At 35.6% G+C, this 22,208-nt stretch overlaps 2 protein-coding genes across 2 annotated transcripts in view; one reads left to right on the plus strand and one right to left on the minus strand.

Moving 5' to 3' along the window:
* Positions 1–1,378: 1,378 nt before the first annotated feature.
* Positions 1,379–19,886, minus strand: fkbp5 (FKBP prolyl isomerase 5). The gene is made up of 11 exons (XM_028001936.1): positions 19,516–19,886; positions 11,411–11,544; positions 11,146–11,290; positions 10,685–10,827; positions 9,291–9,405; positions 9,050–9,206; positions 6,846–6,936; positions 6,659–6,742; positions 6,389–6,574; positions 6,046–6,285; positions 1,379–5,224 (listed from the first exon to the last, which is right to left on the minus strand). Exons 2-11 carry the CDS (start codon positions 11,513–11,515, stop codon positions 5,123–5,125), a joined length of 1,368 nt encoding a protein of 455 aa, XP_027857737.1. The 5' UTR covers positions 11,516–11,544; positions 19,516–19,886; the 3' UTR covers positions 1,379–5,122.
* A 390-nt stretch (positions 19,887–20,276) lies between these two features.
* The window catches only part of LOC114135025 (serine/arginine-rich splicing factor 3-like), a 38,669-nt gene continuing 36,737 nt past the window's right edge, over positions 20,277–22,208 (plus strand). Inside the window, exon 1 of the transcript XR_003593519.1 lies at positions 20,277–20,294. The gene's annotated coding sequence lies outside the window, so the exon portion shown is untranslated. The remainder of the gene's footprint in view (positions 20,295–22,208) is intronic.

Genomic DNA, 22,208 nt, shown 5'->3' on the forward strand with positions numbered 1-22,208 from the left:
ACTGTATTTTTATCATATCAAAGATATGCTAACATTAACTATTTATTAAAAAATGATAAATGAAACGCACTAAATCTAAGTAAAATAGTGACTCTTCATATGTTGCTTTCTAGAAGTAGTTCTACTGTCCTCTAGTGGTTAAATAAAGCAAACACTTCGTTCGTCATCAAAATGAAGATTGAGAGAAAACTGTTCCGACTTGTTATCATGTTGATTAAAGGTTTTAATCTTTAATCCAATGATAAAAGATAATGATAGAAAATGCCCTGGATGTCGTATCTAATGGATATCACAACTAAACAGAAAATTGCTGCAAAATAAATTTTTATAAACAGATTTTTTTTGTACCTATGAGGGGAGTTAAATTCTAATCTACTGTTTTTATATAAACTAACAATAGCACTATTTGTTGAGCAACAAAAAATGCTATTTGTATTACATATAGTCATTTTAAATCAAACACATGCAGACATTTATTTTTATGTTTTTTTTTTCTTTTACTATACAATAGATCCACACAGTATATAGGTACAGTGCCACTCAGAGGTGTGAAGTTCTGTTAAAATACCAGAATTTAGTGATGCAAAACAATGAGGCCGTGATGAATCATTTCACAAGTATTTTACGTGTGACGTGGCATTTATCCACAATTCAATTAAAAACACATCTGTACATAAATAGATACAATAACCTGGTTCCGTAAATATGCATATCTTTAATATCTTGTTAAAGTTCTTTTGATTAAATTTCAGTATCCATACATTATATTGCAAACATAGTTTGCAATATTTACCAAACTCCATTTTATAAAGGTTCTCCAAATCAGTCAGGTGGTGGGAACAGCTCGTCATAAAATATTTATTTCTAAATTTCTTTTCTCTACCTCATTGATAATTCTGCACAATGAATTAACTTTGGTCACTTGTAGCCTCTCTGCGATGTACGACTGTAGCTAATGGAAGCAAATGTCAGGAAAACCTTCTGGGACAGTGAAATATTATTTCACGTTCATCAAATTCACTATAAATGATGGTATTTATGGACACCAGGAAACTGAATGCTGATTTTGAATCAACAGGTGTTTAAACTGAGTAGCAATTTAAGGGTGTGGATATTTGCTGCTTTTGTACTCAAATAAATGAAATAAATGCCCTTGTTTTCCCACTGAATTTGAGTGAATGTCACATTAAAACATTTTTAAATTATTGATCAAAGTCTCCTATTTCACATCACAAAATCCTGGCATTTGAACAGAGACTTATACATATTTAAGAGCGACTGTGGTTCCACCAGATGATTATTCTCTTAAAGAGTTGGTTTATTTTACTGACGTGTGTGCGGGTGATCGTGGATGTGCAAAGACGACATGAGTCACACACACATTTAGTCAGAAAATATTTCTTTTGCATAAATGCCGATTCAAAACATGGATCATTTCTTTACAAGACAATGATCATTTCAGTACATGTAAACACATTTTGTGACAGAAAAGCCTCAACAGTTTTGATAAATCCTATCACACATCAGACACACTGCAGTATACCCAGCTGCTTTTTCTCTACAGTTTTTTTTTTTAAATTTATTTCACATGTAGAATCTTTGATTAAAATTAACCAAAAGGTGACAAAAAAGAAGCCTGAAATATTTTACTTTTAGTTGCAAGTTGGTAAAATGGCCTGTAAATCCTAGTCTACAAATTAAAACGGCTAGGAAAAAGTACTTCATGCTCATTTTCACTATACAAAATATTTGAATATTTAGAGGCAGCAGCACTTGAAAACATTTAGCAACAAGCTGTTTAGAAACCTTGTCAAGATACAATAATATATACAGACACACAAACACAATGTTGTCACTGTGTTTTTTTTTGTTTGTTTGTTTTTTATGCAAAATCTTTAAGACAGCTAAGGTTTTCATTCTGAACCAGCCAAATGTTTCTAAAACATCTCAATATTATTGTCCAGAGACATTTGGACATGACATACAAAAATGACAGTGTTGTTTGGACAGACACCAAAGTGCAATATTGCCCTTTACACAAACATTAACACACTTTTTCTTTTCTTTTTTGTTTTAAAAAAAAATGGATTGAGTATGAAGTAAGAAAAAACATTTTCGGAGCTGAGGCAAAAAATAATAATTCATATCACTAGAAAAATAAATTAAAGAAATTTGTGATGATTCCAAAGTTTCCCACACAGACGAAGAAGAAGCCAAATACAAAGGTAGAGGTGATGTCCTTTTGTTTCGGGTTCCATCGTTACTATAAGCCTTCCAACACATTGTGCCATTTTTTACAGAGGACACGGGTTCAGTTTAACTCTTTAAATGTATTTAAAGCTCCAGAGTGTAAACAATAATTTAGGTTTGAAGGAGATGGGACTGCAAGCTACTCTATCTGACACAAAACACAAAGTTAAAACTAAATTGTGTTTTACCAATTAACCTAATGTGCACATCTTTGGACTGTGGGAGTGAACTGATGACAAGAAATAAACGTCTCACAGAAAGGCTTTGGGCGTCCTGCAGGATAAATCTTCCTGCTGTGCGAGGTCTAAGTGCTAAACCACTGCATCACTAATAACATAACACACGGGTGCATTTCAAAAACCTATGACATCATCCAAAAGTTTATTTACTTCAATAATTTAACTAGAGAATTTAAATTATATATTGTCTACAATCACTAAACACAGTGTTGTATTTAAAGCACTTATTTCTGTTAATTGAGATGATTGTGACTTAAAGCAAATCAGAACTTAATAAGAAACTTAGAATATTACATAAAGTCAGTAGAAAGATCATTTTTAATAGAGAAATGTTATGTTGTGGCCTAAATACTGATGAAACAACTATGAACTCCACAGTCATCCATCAGATAATAATTGACAGAGGAGGGTTGGTCAGAAAAACACAGCTAAAAAAGCTGGCTCCTCACAGTCTGCTGTATCCAAGCACATTAAAAGAAAAGAAAGTGGAGTTGAAGGAAAAACTGCAACAGCCAAAAGGTGCACAAGAAAAGCCCAGACAAGGGTATTCACAAAGCATGAAGTGGCTGGAGTCAAAGTTTTAAAAGCCACCACACACAGAATATATCCAGGAAATGAGCTCTAACTGCTGCATTCATTATGTCAAGCTACTCCTGAAACACAGATGCCAGAAGTATCTTATCTGGGGTAATAAGAAAAAAGACTGGATAGTCGTCAGTGGTCCAAAGTCATATACTTAAATAAGAGTAAATTTAGTATGTCATTTGGATATCAAGGTCCCAGAGTCTGGATGAAGAGCAGAGAGGCACAGAATCCAAGTCGCTTAATGTCCTGAGTGAAGAGGATTTGGGAGTCATGTCTTCTGCTGGTGTTTGGTCCACAGTTTATTCTCAAGTCCAAAGTCAAAGAACTTCATGTTTATTTCTGCTAAAAAGCTTTAAGGAGACACTGATGTCATTTTTCAGCCGAACTTGGCACCTGTGCACCATGCCAAATGGCCAATACTTATTTGACAGTGGCATCGCTGTGCTTGAATAGGCTGGACAGAAAATATGGAGGTTTGTCAAGAAGAAGATGAGACACACCCAATAACGCATAAGCCGATGGCCGGTCTTCTTCAGTACCTCAGAGCCGCAGGTTGATCACCTCTGTACCATGATGGCTTCATGCTAAAGGAGCCCTGACTGGGACTTTTTGTATACTGTACACTGTAAAGTACATACACATACCTTTTAGGACTTTGAGTTAAATTTCACTGTGCGAAAAGAGGTCTGACTAAAAATTTGATTGATTGATTGATTGATTGATAGTCCCATATTTTCCGCATAGAAAATATTTTTCCATTGATCTAATGTAATTTTCTAATATTCTGATGAAGATGTTGGGTTTTCATCAACGTAATCTGTGATCTTTAAATCCAGTGACAAACACTTTACATACACCATTCTGTGTTATGAATGTCTTTGACTTTCAATTTCTAAACTAAATTACTGAAATAAACTTTAAAATGATGTTAAAGTTTTAGAGAATACACTTCTATTCTGTATTTTGTTGTTTTCATCAGACTAACAGATTTGCAGCTGCAAGTGGCTTAAAATGTAATAAGTGCCTTTCATTAAACCTCGCACAGAAGTTTGTCCTCATTTAGTTGAACTTATCACAGTACCAGACTTGGCTTTTGTGTAATACTTTCTGATAGGTGAAGTATATAAAATTAAAAAAATAAAAAGATATTATCATGGACATATAAATTTTAGTGCATTATCATTGTCAAAACAAGTTTAGGAAAACAAAGTGCTCAATTTTCACTCCTTTTCAGCTGTTGACACATTTTAAAAAATATCTACAGACAAATGTCAATCAGGAATTTGCCACGCCTTAAAAATACAGATCTTCGTTTTCGGACCATTTTGGCATCTGTTTGTGCTTTTTTTTTTTTATTTTGATCTGTAATTTCTAAAATCTTTATTGTTTAAAAATGAGCTGTCCCTATTATTTATCCACGTTTAACCCAAGCTTAACCTAGGTTGTTGGGTGAAACATAATTTATTGTGTTTTTTTTTTTTAAACACGACTGAGATAACAGGTTCTGCCTTTTTTTCATCCAAAGTTCATATTGCACATTTTAAAATTTTGCAACGCTTCAAGTCTGAATCCCAAACATGATACACGCATGCAGCTGCCCTAAAAAGGCCTAATACCAAGTCAGAAGCCTGAAAACCTGCAAGACTGGTCTTGGAAACACACTATGGAGGCACATGTCAGCACAGTGGCCAAATGACTTTTAAAAAAAGGGTGGATTCTTGTGGTTTTTTTGTTTGTTTGTTTGTTTTTGAAGAAGAAATGAAAGTATTGTTTTTTCTAATAACAGACTGGACAAAAAAAGTGTTCATATCAATATTCACTCTGTGATATTTGTAGTACTGTCCCTACAGGGAGGAACGTTCAGGCTGTCCAACAGTACACGTGACAAATAAATGCTGTTCAGCTCACTCTCTGCTTTATATGCAGGAATGGTCCCGCTGGATTTTGGGTTGAAGAGGTGCGGATTAGAGGCTTTTATTCAGCTTTTTCACCGCCTCTGCTCCCTGGAGACAGGAGGCTGTCTCCTCTCCCTTTTTCAAATGTTCCTGCTACGATGGGCAGTCCTGACTTCGTCGCCTTCGTTTAATGCCCACTTCGCCGTTCATGCCGCTCCGCATGCTCTCATCCTTTCTCCTCTTCGTTCTCCCAGTCTGTTTGGAGGAAATGGGATTTAACATGAGCATGCAGAAGAAACCACTGCCAGAGGTAAGGCTGATACTTGAAACACTGATTGTACATAAAAAATGATCATCTAAAGGAAAACTGTACAAAGCACTTTAAAGTTTCCAATGTTTATCAGATGTTTTTTTGAACAGTTTCTTTCTTTTCTTGTTCGAGTACTTGTGTGTTTTTCTACAGAGCCAGGAATCACCATGGGATGTTTCACCACTAGAGGTCAGTATAACACTGAAGAAGTACAGGCAGGATGTGTCAGAACAATATATGATTTATTCCTTCAAGGACATAAATAAATAAACATTTCAGGTTGAAACAGATGTTTCGGATTAATCTCAGAATAGAAAAGGGAGAATCTCATACACTGTAAAATTTAATACATTTTTATAAATGTTTTGAAATGATTTCTATCTGGCTGTTTAACAAATTTTATGCCAAGGAATATGTAAAATTAGGTAGGATTATTTATGTAATTTTTGAGAAAATATATGCATTGTGTTGTGGTCACTATTTTAAAAAACTAGCACATATCAGAAAATATGTTTATTGATGTAGTTAACTCTCATTTTATAAACAGTTAAATAAGAACTATTATTTAAAAGTCTTACAAACATCACAAAGTAAGTTCTTTTCTCAGTACATTAGCTTATGAAAGTATTTTAAAGCTACATTACGGCACTACTTAACTACATGAACTTATTAATTTACAGTTTCTTTTCAGGAGGGTAAAAAGGGAAAAATGTGCCTCATCATGATTCCTAAACTATATTTAGCCAAGAATGGACAGTTTACAGACCTTGGAGTCCCTCTCCGCAAATTTCTGGAACATGTTGGCGTAGATCTTCTTTTCCTGCTCTTGATGTTCCTTCATCTTGCTTTGGCAGCTGGAAAGCTGAGCGCGAGCAGCACGATTCAAGGGGTTGACTTCCAGGACCTTCTGAAAGTCTGCCATGGCCAGGCTGTACTCGTTGCGGAGAAGCCGTGCTTCCCCTCGGCGATACAGAGCCTTCTCGTTGCTCTCATCGTGCTCAATTACCTTGCACAAACACAGGCACACGGAGAAACATTAACATGCAACAGCAGGTAAACATAGCCGGAGGGGTGTAGACGTGCACTGCCATCCGGGTAACGCAGCTCACCTTATTACAGTTGTCCACTGCTTGAGAGAACTCTTTTAGCCGAAGGAAGCATAGTGCTAAATTGAGGTGAGCTGTTAAAACGTAGTCTTGTATCTTCTTATGCTGCTCCATCCCAGTACCACACTCCAACTCCAGCCAGGAAATGATCCGCTGGTACTGGATGACTGCCTGGTGGTGCCGTCCCGCCTACCGGTGAAAAATACGGATCAGTTCTGAACAGATACATAACTAGAGCACTTTAATGGGAAACACCAGCATTGAAAACTATACCTTAAAATACTGATTCCCTTTAGTTTTCACTCCAGAGACGAGATCCAGCTTTTCATTCAAGTCCATTTCCCAGGATTCTTTAGCCTGATGAGAGAAATTATTATTATTGTAATAAGATATATTTTTCTGAAAGCAACATTTCTGCATTTTATTCATAAAATTACCAAAAGTAAAAACTGTTACTCACCCTTTTAAAGTTTTTTAGAGTAACTTCATACACAATGTCTTTATCTGGTCCAACTTTGTACTCTGGTTTGCCTTCATTACCAAACCCATACCTGTAAATGAATCAAAGCCACACAAATTTAATAATTAAGCAGAACAATAATTATTAATGGCCCAAATGGTAACTATGATGAATTAGTGATACTTGGCTTTTTGCACATTTTGCCATATTAAGCCTCTACTTCTCAATTTCTAAAGATATTTAATGTTTTCAAACCACCTAGGTATTCTCTCAACAGATACATATAAGGAGTTTCAATTCCTTATCAGCCCTGGATTTTATTTAGGTGCATTGGAGTAAAGGAGTGTGAATTATGTGCGTAAAAGTAGCCAAAATCCCAATAAAAGACATTTGTGGCTGTAAAGTTGCAACATGTCAAGGTCTGCTTTTGCCAGCTACAGAAAATGCCTAATTTTCTGTGGCTGGCAAAAACCACATATCATACCAACCTTTAATTAAATTTGACAGTAAACCTGCATGACCAAACATCATGTTTAGGAACTAATCACAGAAGATTAATAATGATTGCACACAGCCTAACAAGACTTTGTGAAAGAAAAGTTAACATCATTGCATTTTGAGGCAACCAAAGGATTTCAATATGAAGCACATTCTAGATCGTCTATTTCATTTGTTACAAACCAAATGATTAAGCTTAACTTCAAAAGGTTTCTAGTAACGTAAAGGATGGAAAAATGCATACATATATGAGTTAAACGAAGAACAGACTGCTGCAAATCAACACAATAAATCTGCAAATTTACATGGAGTCTCTGAAGAAGGACAAGAGCCAGAAAGTGCAGCTCTGATTCATGCATGAACAAAACTTTCCAGTCTTTAATGATCTGAGCCTGAGAAGCACTTGTTGCACTTGAAACTATGGCACTGTCTTGACTCTCAAGGTTATCTACTGTGTGAGTGCAAAACATTTTTGCTACATATTTCTAATACCTCCTTTCTCATGCTTTAGCAGAAAGAAGACAAATGGCCACTGTGAGTAAATGGATTTTTTTTTAAAGTACTTAGTCTGTTTTCAGTTTCTCTAAAAGAGTTTTACATTTGCGCCAACGATTGCTAATGTGACGTGACATTAGCCATTGTCTGAGCAGTGATGTACTCTTTATTCATGTTTTCTTAGAAAAATTATGAATTTCGGCTGTTTTAGCACAAAATACGCACAATTTGAAAAACTAGATTTTTGACTTATGAAGTGTACTGTTTAAGCAATTTAACTAACAAATCTAACAATCCTTAAAAAGTCGCATAGCACATTTTCCTACACAGTTGATATCTTGCTATAGGAATATTTAATGCCTATGATCTCTGCATTGTGACAAAAAAATCCATAATCTCTGTCAACAAAGCAACTCATAAAGAATAAAAAAAGTGTTGAAGAAGGTTGGAAATGTTACATGCACACTATAAATACATTTTTCTGCACATAAAGCAGAAAAATTATGTCAGTTTCTCAATATAATACCTTACAAAGGTTTTCATACCATTTGCAATTTCTAACAAGGCAAAGCAGGGCATAATAGTGAGAGGAACAAAATTTGTACATTGTTTAAATCTTTTTTTTTATAATAAAAAGGTTTGAAAATCAGAAATCTATCCCCATTTACACCAATAAATCAAAAATAAAATGTTCTTTCAGAGGACTTCAGAGAGCTTCTTGGCCAACAAGCTTTGTGTTACTTTTCTTTGTGTTGCAGAAAAGTAACACTCAAACACACCATCCCTACAGTGAAATACGGCAGTGGCAGCTTATGCTGTGTCGGTGCTTTGCTTCCAGAGGGGTCAAGATGGAAGAAAGATTTGTGATTCCACAAAATTTTGACCCAAATGCAGGTGTGCTCCAAAAACGATTCCTTTCATTTCAAAAGCTACATTGAAGTCTTTGTTTGTAACAAGTTAAAAAGCAAAAATATTCAAGGAGTATGAATAATTTAACAAGCCACTCTATTTGTTTTGATTCAATCATTTTTTGGAATATAGACATTTATATAGTATATTACACATTTTTGTTTAATTTTGGTCGACTTTGTAGTTAGTTATTGTAAACTTACAGTCAGCAGAATAAAACATTCAAGTATCACTCTCATTAGAAAATCGCAGAGGAAGCAGTGACACATTTTGAATGCTTTAAAGATCTGTGAGAAACTTACTTTGGTTTAAGGTAAAGTAAACAACATTCTCCTCTCTGCATCTTGTCCATCGCTCGGTCCACCCCCAGAGGAATGCCTTTGTCTTCACCTTGACCAACAATAAAGCCAACGTCCCTGCAGTCAAACAACCGGTCCCCACAGCGTCCCTCCAGGTGCACTGTGCGAAACATGACACACTCAACCTCCGACAATATAATTTAATCGTAAAGGGATTGACCTCTAAAACTAATGTTGAGGTTACCATCGACGCTCGCTCCATCGTTAGGATTACTGTAACCTTCCCCTTTGACCTTTATTCTCCTCATAATGCCGCCATCAGCTGTAAGTATCTCTCCTTCAAAGTTAAGCAGCTCCATCTGTTGTTAAAAAAAAGAAAGAAATTCTTCTCACCATTTCTCTCAAATAAGATAATGTAAGGCAGAGTATGACATCGCATCTTTGTAAAACTTAGCATTTCAGTGAATGTAGAAGGAGAAAAAAGAGAGAAGTTGAATAAAACTGGTAACATTAAAACAAAACGGGATAAAACTATGTCTGCCAGAGACAACATGAAATTAATGGTAAACTTATCACAAGTCTGTTTTGCAATGGTATGTTATTTTGAATACTTTGAACAGTATTAAAAAGTACTGAAGTTTTATCTAGCTTTGTAAAAGTAAACAGGTGGCGCCTGTGGGATTTGTAAATGACTGGTTACTGACAATAACAGTAACCAGTGACTGTGTGACTGTGAACTTGATGATTGGTTTTTAGTCCATAAGTTACCACTCATTTTTTTTAATGAAGTGTAATTTCAAAAATTACATTTCATTGGGTTTATGCACTAATTTGGCACAGTAATAAAAGAATATCTTTTTAGCTACTGAAAAATCAAAAGTTTACATATATTTTCCCAGTTTTAGTGGAATTGCCTTTTAAACTGTATTATTTATGTAAAATGTTTTAAATTTCCTGCCAGAAATGTCTCACATTAATTTGATGAAATTTTGTCATTTTCTTCCAGACAGAGCTACTCTAATTTAGAAAGTTTTGCAGGCAACCTTGCTCAAAAACACACACACACATGGACACTTACAGTACATCATGGCTTTGTGATTAGCACTCCAAACTAAATTTATTTAGTTATCTCCAAGCCACTAGTGTCATTGTCCATGTTTCAATATTTCCATGTAATGTTCTATCCTCATGATGCCATCTGTTTTGGAAAGTGCACAAGTCTATCCTGCTGCAAAACTCCTACATAACGCGACGCTGCCGCCCCCACATAGTTAACAGTTGTGGTGGTGTTCTTCCCCTACTTTCCTCTAAATGTAACATAACATATATGTGTGTTATTGAGAAGAATAGTACAAAAATGTCTGATATGAAGTTTGGAAATGTTAAGCAAAATTACATTCCTCTTGAAATGTTCAATACCTTCAGTTAATTAAAACATCAGAATGTGTCTTTAAAGCTCTTTAAAGAACATGTGAAGCTTAGACAAGGCAGCTGTTTGGCCAATAAGGCATTAAAATAGATACACTTGTTAATTTTATAATCAGCAAACTCAGGCTTTAGACACAAAAGACGTGCTTCCACATTAGAAGAGTTCCTTAAACTGATTTATAATTATTCTAAGGCTGCAGCAACACCTACCTCAAATACTACTAAAGAGTTGGGAGGAATTTTGTCTGGATTTCCAGTCGGTCCGTAGGCATAATCTGGTTTACAGAGCAGGGTGCACACCTCTCCTCTCTGCATGGACAACACACCAATGTCCCATGCTTTCAGGACTTGTCCTGTGAGAGGATAAAGATTCAGAAAAGTCATTAACAAATGTACAAAGAAATTAAAAATGTGGTTCACTATGAATACATTTGCTGTGAAACATGACGCTACTTCCAGAGAGTATTAGTTTATATTTGCATAAAAGCTAGACTGGAAACAAGGAAATGCTTCTCTGGTATTTGTTTAAGTAAAAAATGATATATTCCCATCAGATATTAAAAAAGTAGGTCTGTCACTAAGTACTTTTGCATTTCTGCTAATTACTATTTAAAGTAAAATATAGCACAAAGGACTCAGGAAGTTTCACAGAAATGACCGATGGCAGCTACCTTTTCCTACATTAAAGCAAAAAGGCTCCTTCCGTTCCCAGCTGCAATCAAATTTCTTCCCAGTAAGCAGTTTTCCAGTGTAGTGTACGGTCACTTTGTCCCCAATCATTGGCCGGTCCCCATCGAGTCCCTGACGCTTCACAACCTGAAAAAAAAAGACGGAAAAGGAATTTTCCATTAAACAACATCTAAAGGAGCAGCAGCTGTAAAAGTCAAAGGAAGTTGAAAACAATATGCAGAAAATGTAAGCAAAGATAATGCACACCTTGAAAACTCCCTGATCTTTTCTTGGTGTTATGTCAATACCATTCGCAGCAAAGACAGCTGTTGCTGACTTTTCGTCCATGGGCAAAAACTGATCTGTGGTCATTGCTGCTTTAAGGGCATCACACAATAACACTGCAAAAGATGCAAAGAAACACACAAGCACAAGTTAGCGGTCTGATCTCTGCTGATTCTTCTATGTTTTTAGCTTTGCTTATGGAAAATCAAACATTATGTAACTCCTTTTTGCAACAGTATGGCCTGAACCATGAATGAAACCACGAATAAAATGCGACACGTAATCAAGCCCGAATGAACAACTTTCATCTTCACATTATATAACCTGAACGTTTTAAGGACATGTGTTCTGAAGCTATGCATTGAGCTGGACTCATTTTAATAGCTTTGCTGAAAAATGCCTCATTAACAGCTATATGAGGAGCACCACTGTAATACACCTTGTCTGATCCCCACACAGATTAGGTCATTACATAACCATAACTCTGTGCATGTCGCTTTCTTCACTCAGCCGTGTTCCCTCACAAATTACGTTATTTGGCATTGTGCTCTTCAACTCTCTCTAAATAATGTCAGGGTATTGCACAAGCACCACAACTACGCATGCAACACAGCGGAGTGGCATTCAAACGTTTGTACAGTGTATTTTTCTAAAAACCTCTTCATTATTAGTGACGTCTTCTCTCTGAGAGCCTTAAACACGCAGGGAAAGCGTGGGCTTAGCCACACGCTCACACTCTGTGCTCATAAAGCTGTGCCGTCTCAAAAAGAAAAACAAAGCTCAGATATTCCTGAAATGGATCAATATGCTCATAATATACCTCTTCAAAATTTGAGGTTTTGATTTTCTTAATTAAATGCTATGCTATATTTCAAATATGATCTTTTCAGATACGTTCTTGACTGTTTTTATATTTTTTGTGTCCATGTGATCTAGTGATGCGGCCATAGCTATAAGACTCTAGAAGGCCACAGAAATAGAAGTTCAAAAAAACATTTGTATGATTAGATGTTATTTTAACATCTAAATAACATTAACAATGCATTTAATTAAGCATTCTTAATTAAATGCTGTGCTATATTTCAAATATGATATTTTCAGTTATGTTCTTGACTGTCTTGGTAACACAACAGAACTATTCACAAAATAGCAAAATAGTTAAACAGATATACAGTACTTCAGCTAAATTATGCCACAAGGTCATATAGCAATGTTTCTATTAGCATTCAATAACATTAGCATGCATTCACAGTGAAGGCCTTCACTGTGAATGCAGTGAAGGCCTTCGGGACTTCACTGCATTCACACTCTTTGCACACGGAGGTGCTAAAAAAAACAGAGTAGGACAATATTTTATATACATTTTGAATAGATTGAAGTGAATTTGTTTCAACTTAAAGGAACATTTGACTGATTTGCCAAAAATAAAATGGAGGAAATAATAAGAAAAAAAAAAACATTGGCAAAGAAAGTCTGTATGGGCATGTGCGAAGAGAGCGCCATGATTATGGAGACCCACTAACGCACTTGCCTTATTGTGGTTAAAGAGCATAGCTATTTTACAAGCAAAACCAAACAATGCTTTATTTGCAAAGAAAAACACAGTTGGCTCTAGCAATGGCATTGAAAAGAACAGCAACAAAAACAACACAGATTAAACCAAAGCCCCCTTTGTTACTGTTTATGTACAAGAGGGTCACCCTATTTTGATTTCCAAAAAAAGAGGACACTTGTACCAGTCCTGAAACACTTCAATGAAACAATCAACATTGGTATTTTTATGCAGTTTTTAAACAGAAAGTACCACAAACCAACATGGTTTGTCCATGTGGTATTTGTTCAGTGAAATTTATGAACAATTATCGAGTGTTTAACAGAGGCAGAGAAGCAATGTAGGCGTTGTGGCTGCTTTTCAATGGTGTTGAAAGTGTAGGGAAATATAATGTATATGATATCATTAAGTATTGGTAAATACTGCCATACCAGCAGTATTAGTATCAGATTTTCATACTAGCCCTCATTTTTATACTGGTGCATCTTTAATGACTACTGTTCTGTAGCTTAGAAAATTTACCTTTAATAATTGTCTCTCACTTTTTAAGTCATCTGGGAATCCATTTACAAAAAAAAATCTGAAATGTTATTTAATCTAATAGTAAAAATAAAAATAAGGACACTAAAAATGTATTCTCTAGTCTTTAGTTTTCAGATTTATCCTCAGTCAATGAACTCTCACTCTGCTCAGGGCTTTTATATTTTTTGTGTCCACGTGATCTAGTGATGCGGCCATAGCTATAAGACTCTAGAAGGCCACAGAAATAGAAGTTCAAAAAAACATTTGTATGATTAGATGTTATTTTATTATTCAAATCAAATCAGATGTTGTTTGTATTATGCTAAATTACTTCAGTATGAAAAGGTGTTTTATCAATACAATCTGCTACAACCGGCCCTTTGAGGACATTCATGATCTTGAGTTCTGAAATGAAAATGAGTTTAACAACCCTGGTTTTCAGTATATAACGTTTAGTCCTAAAAGTCACTCAATGACATTAGTTGATGCTTATATTACCATTTCCATAAAGGTATAACAGAGTGCTATGGAAGCATATTTTTTTAAACACTACTGCATTGTAACATGATAATTATATTGTATAAACATTTTAATATATTGAGCAAACATGACAATATATTGTATAGACGTGATAATTATCTTGCATAAACACATTATCAAACCCTACTTGATAATAATTTTATCTAGAAGGTGTTTACAGTATGTTTTTACTGCATCCATTATGAAGACTAGTGTAAAAGCCAAGCTAGTCAAATTTTAGTTTTACTACAAATTTTGCTATTTGGTCTAAGACATGGAGAGAAACTGATGCTGCTGTACATTGTTGTTGAAGTTATTGTAAGTACAATAAGGATTCTAAACAGAATGGGCCTGCACAGAAGAAACAATCTGACCAATCCTCTAGATAAGGCAGCCCTCCTCATTGACCAGGTGGAGAGTTATGGGAGGCATCAGTTTCACTATCTTGAATGTTTTCAATATGGAGATGTTGTGAGTACAATAAGACATTTGTTAAAATTTATGGACCCTATCAGCGTGGAACGAAGGCAAAGTAGGTGGCTGACGAGACACTTTTATGTAAATCCTCTACCTAATTTCATGAGGCATAGATGTCATTGTTTACGTAGGAATCTAAACAAAGGGCTATCTTTATTTTTAGTCATTCATTCCTCTCCACATGTATCCCAGATTAACCTGGTGTTCAAACTTCTACCTACTGTTGAGTCTCGCTTTCAATGCAGCATAAAAGGAAACCACCGCCATCCACCATCTGGATGAAATTATCACAATCACACAATATAACTATCAAGTCAATACACTATATTACCATGTTTGTACAATATAATTAGCATTTTATAATACGACAGTGTTCAAAAACTTACTTTCCTCCATGACAGAGGGACTACAGAGAAATCAATAACATTGTAAGAGTATCAATAAATTAGTAAAGCAAAACTACATTTATGTAGAACCACAAATGAACTTTTGTTTTAGCTCTTACACATATTTTTGAGTTTTTGTTTCTTTAGTTAAGTTTGCAAATTCTAGTTTTGCTTTTGGCCTTGTGGTTCATTTAGGAAATAACAAAGGTCACAGTACAACATTATGGTTACCTTTTTTGGCATACAATCTGCAGCAATAATCTGAATGAACCGAAATTAGAAATGCATCTTTTTATCTTAGTGATCATTTTCTTTCTAGACAAACAAGATGTTATGTGTGCATCCTGGCTGGCTGTAGGGAGGCTCAGTCAGTGGCAACTTCACACATACATGATTTATTAGCAGTCAGGACCCAAAGGTAGCAGCTCTGACTGAAGCTGCGAGGGACTCGCTTTTTTGAAAAGGAGCCAGTAGAAAACTTACTGAACGTAACAACAGAGCGTCTAAGTTGGCAAAACTGAGCCTTATACATGTTCAATTGGTGTCAGTGACTTCAATTATCTGCCCTCTATAGGTGTTGGGAGGTAAAACATGTTTTTGTTGCATTGAGCATCAGTTCAAATTTACTTACAGACACTGAGTTATTTTCCTGTGTGTATCTGTTTCCATACTTTTATAGTGGCAATTGTATTTATACACTAAATAACACTACAAGAAATATCAAACGCATTTTGCTAAAACCGGAATAGATATAACGTAACTACTAAAACCTATAAAGTATTTTACTTAAAAAAAAAAAAAGTATATCTACAATAACAACAGCTGTTTTCTGGGTTTTTGTTTCCAGCTAGCTGCTATACCAGGAATAAGATGAGCTGTTCCTGTTTACATTCCAGATATTGTTAGTGGTGCAGCACAACAAGCAGAGACAAAAAGTTAGAAAACTAATGGTTTGAAAATCTATTGAGGTTTACTGGTTGTGGGAGTCTATTGGATAGTTTTATTGTTGCATCCATATTGCAACTGTATAGGCTGGTAGTTGTGCTGGTGGTTAGTAACATTTTTGTTGTGGATGTTGCTTGTTGAATGACAGACGCAATTATTAAAGTCCCTCTGGCTATTAGTCCCTCTGGCTATTAGTCAAGTGCTGTAAGTGTTTACTGGATGCCATTGCTGTGAATTTTTGGTTTTGAGGATGCAGCGGAAGTGTTTTTAAGTTGCTAGAATTTATTGCATAGAACGATGAGTCTAAATTTACTCACAGGAAGGAAATTTGATTCGAGTGTTTGAATTTATTGTCCTACCTCAGTATTGCTACTTGTGTTTATAAATCTGAATACTACCAACATTTTATCCAAGCTCATGCCAGAATAAATTTCAAACACATTTTAGTAACAACACTACAGCAGAATTTTTATTGTTAGTATTATTATAGGATAATGAGTATCCCAAAGATGTTAGAATGAATAACAATAGTATTGGATTATTTTTAGAAATACTTTTAGCACCAACTAATGAAAGACAAAAGAGCTTCAAAGATAAACTACAGACGTCCTAAGTCGTAATAAAATAAAATTTTGAATTAAATGCTTCAAATAGCTATTTTCATTTTGACTGACAAAAACTGTGGTTATGATTAGACAAACAAACATGTTCAATTAAATAGAAAACGTAAAACTTTGCATTTTACAAACATGCTGATGCTCTGTTCTTATCAACACACTGCCACCCCAGTAAAATGGTTTCATACTTCAAAACAATTTGAATTTTATCACACAAATCTGACCTTTACACTGGCATTATCATGAGAACATCTCCAGCTGTGAAGCTTCACAGGAGTCAGAGGTAACAAAAATTACAGAAGTATTTGACACTTGCAGTGACATAACAGTCGATGATGAAACAGGTCTGTACGAAAAAATGTTCAGTATGTAGCCCAACAGACAGGTCTGTTGCCAACATCACAGACATCCATGCGGAGGGGAGAAGAGAAAACAGAAGTTTGCCAAGCCCATAAAAGCTGTAATGACACGTTGCTGTTAAAGCTGCTGCATGCTGACTCTTTCATCTCATCAGCAATTATGTTCCACTTTCCCAAATCAATCCCAACAACTAAGTCCTCTTTGATGGAATTATTCTGATATGGTGAAAGTACAATGGAAAAAGAACAGTCATGTTTAAAGCATGTTGTCAAGCAGGGTGGTTGCCAATATGCTTTCACAGGCAGCAGCTGAGATATTAACACTTCTAGATTTTGACAACATTTGGGAAGTAACAAAAAAGGTTATTTTCACAATGAGATACTCTACATCTGACAGAAGAAAGAGTATTTTTGTCTCATTAGGTAGTGATATCTTTTCCTTTTTTTTGCTGCTGTTACAATAATTAGTTTAGATTTTTGATTGCAACATCAGGAGTCTGTTCTGGCCAATTATCTGATACAAGAAAACATAAAGGTCGTGGAGGAATAAGTCGTAAAGCATATATTTGACCTAAAACTGGACAAAAACCCTTTTTTCAGATATTCTGAATAGAACAAAAGAATTTTTGTTTTAAACATGTAAAAAATGACTCCTATAGAAATGCTAAATATTCTGCTCATTAGACAAATTGCAAGATAAGAGATTATATCTTCTCAGTGGGGAAAAAAAATCATGACTTTTTCAATTTTGTTCAAGTTAAGACAGATTAGGGGAAATTGCTTCTCTGTTTCCACTGATTAAACACTTACAATTCAGATCTAGTTTTCCGAAGCAAATAAAAATCTTGGCTATAAAAGTCAGCAGGTGGTAACATTGAAGAGGATGGCCTACGCTTTGACTGCAATTCAGCAGTCAGCAAACATTTGCAAGGTGACTTTAACAGCAGCTTTAATTAGCTGCATCAATTTTCTGAATCTCATTTGATTTACAACTCTCTAAAACAACATTTTGTTGCAGGGATTGCCGTCATAATGAATAATTTGAATTAATTTTATTATATAAACATTAAGCCTCAGCTGGATGAGCCAGCAACAAGATTGTCTTTCTGAACACAGGTCAAAATTTGAAATGATTCTTATAAATTGGCCATTGCAAGTTCTGCACACCTCAACCCACATATCAAAATTATGAAGACCTGAATGACTTGCATCCTGTCACTCTGCTCCTTGACTTTTTCTGCCTCTCTTAGAAATAAAGTGTTTATCTGCAAGAATAGTACAAAATGTTCCCTCCATTAGCCACAAAGCCCCTTTATGGCCTTACAAATTTTATAGATTTCATCTTAGATGTAACTTATGCATGCGTCAGTCTTTGTGTGTGTGTTTGTGTCTGAACACAATGTTCCTTCTATTCACAGTTCCCGCTGGCAAAGCCTGACAGCGTTCACCAATCGAAGACCCCCTCACATACGATCCAGCTTCAAATCTTTTTTTGGGGGGGTGCAAAAACATCCTATTTAAAATTGTCAAACTGAGGGTGTACATTCACATTTTGGCTATCCCGGTGCATAATCTGAACCAGAAAACAACTACAACAACTCTAAATAACTGACATTTCACACAGCATGAGTAAAAGTTTCCAATTTCACCCATTTTGATCTTTTCGTCTGCTATGGTTTCCATCTGCTGTATTATCAAAGTGTGAGACACTAAAATAAACAGGGTGTGAATATGGCTACGATACAGATAAGATGGCAAGTATAGACTTCATGTACCAAAAAACTAAGATACCCTGCGGAGGAATGCGGGAAGAGAACACAATGAGCCAAAGAGCACATCCAGAGACACACGCAGTGTATCTGTACATTCTGTCTCACATCCGTACTCAGCTGCTGATTCATACCTAAACAAGTGGAGACACTATGTGTGTGATAAACCTGTACACCAACATCCCAAAGCACGGTCTGAGTCTGGTTTCCCTTTTTCGCTCCAACCTGTTACAATTTAGCATGAAAGCTTTGTAAAGTCAAGTTCACAGAGGTCACTTTTTGGAAATGTTGCAACAGTGGAAAGATTTTTTTTTAATGACCAAGTATGCCTCTCAGTTTAATTTTTAAGTTTTAACCAATAAAATGACATAAACACTGTATAATTATATATCGGTATTACCTCAATTAACTATAAGCCTATTTTCAAAGACAGAAATAGTGGGAAAAAAAAAAAAAACTGCGTCTACTTTTATCCTCTTCACCTGGTTTGAATCTAATACAGCCATAAATTTAGAGTTACTCAGTGAACTTGCAATCTGCGCTGTAATAAGCATCATGGCTTTAAAAATGAAGCACACAATGTACCGGAGTTAATGTTATAATTCTAAGAAGTAGCCATGAAACCTGTAATTTATGAGAAAGACATCTAAGCCTTCTCGGGATTCTGGATGTTCTCATCCTCCTTCTCCTCCCCCGGGACCCACACAAACGTAGACGCATGCAAAAAAAAAAAAAACAATCTAGCATCAACCCTAAAATTAACCAAATTTGTCTCACTTTTTTTTTTTTTATTTGCGTGTTTTTGAAATAAAATCGTTGCGCATAACAAGTGTCCATTCACTGCCAGTCGTGAATCAGAAAAGCCGGTAGGCTTGAAATCAACTTCTGGATCCAAGTTTTTCCTGCAACAGAGTTAATAAATAGAAAAAAAATGCACTTACATTATCTGGTGATCCGCCTTTTTTTTTTTTTTTTTTGTATATAATACGTATAAAAATGTTCCCGGTCGCTGCAGTTGAACGCGTCTTCTCCCTCTATTAATTCAAGTCTGCGCTTCTTCTTATCTTAAATCCAGCTGGGTACTAAGTGTTCTGCCCATGTGGTTTTTAGGTAGCGCTCTTTTCTGTCTTTTACCCCACTCTCCCCTTTTTTCTTTCTTTCTTTTTCCTGTCCTCACTTGATGGTGACTGGCTGTGTCGGTGTAGTCCCCACACGCAGCTCTGTCTGACTTCAAAATGACACTGTGGAGACACTATAGACACATAGAGACGCACGGAGTCAGAAATTGACAGAGAGAGCGAGCGATAGAGAGGAGGTTTGGGGGGGGGGTAGAAAAAAAAGTGTGTGGTGGGGGAGGAGGGGGGGGCAGAAACGTGTAGAGTTGTGGGAGGGTGTTTAGTGTAAAATTACGGGCAGGTCTTGGAAAGCAGCCACAAAGTAACACAATGTTCCGGCTGTACTGTAGCTGTACCGCTGCCGCTGCTGATGAGAACACTGTGTTCCAATAGACACCCTGACCTGTAACCCGTTCCGTGCCAGGCCGGGAACAGCCTGTTCCGCAGCAGACTGTCCTCTCTCTCTCTCTCTCTCTCTCTCTCTGTGCTCAGCTGACAACACATATCAACAACACTGCCTGCCTGCACTCATACACGAAATAAATGTACACCTCAGAGCCCGATAAGACGCGCGCTTTGACGGATTACTGTGTCTGAGAGGGACGGTAAAAACCCCGCCTTTATGTCTTATCTTCCGACGTGTTTTCTACTTGCTTTTAAAGTACTAGCTGCCGTGTTTCCGCCAGGAAGTGCTGAAAAAAAAGGCTATTTTTACTCAACATTGCCATCGTTTGTTTTAGTATGTGTATTTTATAATTTTTTTAAAAGAAAATAAATCAGTAATGCGTTGGTGCCTTCAGGCTGCAGCGGTGAAACAAGCAGCGTCCAAAAACTAAGGGTGGAATATCAGCTAGACAACAAATGCAAATAAAAATTTTTTTTAAAAACTTGAAAAATTGCGTTAATTGATTATTTAATGTATAGGGATTAATGCATTGAGATTAACATGTAAGAAAGAGAATAAAGCAATCGCATTAAACCAGCAACTTGACGCAAATACTTACGTTCCTATTAAGTTCCCAAAATACAGTCATAGACATTCCCTGGCAAAAGGCTGGATCCAGAGCTTCAAAGTAAATGTCCTCATTTACCAGGGGCGTAAACACAAAGGCACACTGGGGCACAAGATCTGGACGCAAAGTTCAGACCAAAATTTTTATGAAGTGTTGCAGATGAAGTGTAAATAAAATATGTTTGTTCAGTTCTTCCCATGAGTTTGAATCACACATCACAGAAGAAAATATATCTAAAAACAAATCCAGCATAACTTTACACATGCACAACACGCACCCGCCCACACGTGGGTGTGTGTGTGTCTATCTATCTATCTATCTATCTATCTATCTATCTATCTATCTATCTATCTATCTATCTATCTATCTATCTATCTATCTATCCATCATTCCATCCATCCATCCATCTTACATACATACATACATACATACATACATACATACATACATACATACATACATACATACATACATACATACATACATACATACATACATACATGGAAATTGGAGCAATGGAACATCATTGTCTTCCAAAGTTTGGGCTAAGTTTATATTGGACTTTGTCCAATATAAAGTCCTTTTTCTAACTAAACTGGTCTAAGAAAGGCATCTCCTTTGCAAAAACAGCACCTTCATTATTTATTATTACCATGCATACATCCATGTTCTAATTCGAAGTAGTCAGACCTTTTTGTAATATTTAAGCATGGCTTTTTTTAGGCACTGCTGTTAAAAATGTTGAATGTTTAGTTTAAGTTTATTGGTGTGCAGAAGACATACTCCGAGCATGTGCCCAAGAAAATGTATCTGGTAAGATATTGTAACCCTGTAAAGTTGATATATAATTAAATGTAATTAATATGTCTAATCTAAAGCACATTTTATAATTCCTACTAGAAACAAAACATTGTGTCTTTTCGAAAGTATTTCAATATCTTCAGTATCTGATAATATAAACATATTTTGGAAATTAGTTAACTTCCATCTCAACCATTACTTTCTCCAGCTTTAAAACATGAAAAAAAAATAATGCATTACTTATGAAATTGATCAAATGATAACCCTGACTGAAAGTAGCTAAGGTTCACCTTAGAAGATTGTATTATCACCCCATTTTTAGGATCACAGCACATTCTAATAGTCATATAACAGCTGACATCACTTTTTTCTTTGCAAATGTTATTGATTTTTTTATCCATTCTAATCCATGGTTTAGTATTTTAATATATCATTTTAAATCTTCTGGAGAGGAGACAAATACAAAGAGGTTTCCTTATCTTTCTATCCAGTTTCAAAGAAACAGAAACATGCATGAATATTTTATGATAATATCAATCGAAGGAAACCTTTCCACCTTTACTCTACCTTAAAGTTAGTATCTCATTTTTATCTAATATCTTTACTTACTTATGCTATATTTATGTTTCGCAAATGCTCTTTTTGTTACTGTTATCAGATTGTGCTGTTGACCCATATGGTTTACATTTCTAATTTATGGCACAT

This window comes from Xiphophorus couchianus, chromosome 20 (assembly GCF_001444195.1).
Source record: "Xiphophorus couchianus chromosome 20, X_couchianus-1.0, whole genome shotgun sequence".
NCBI lineage: Eukaryota > Metazoa > Chordata > Actinopteri > Cyprinodontiformes > Poeciliidae > Xiphophorus > Xiphophorus couchianus.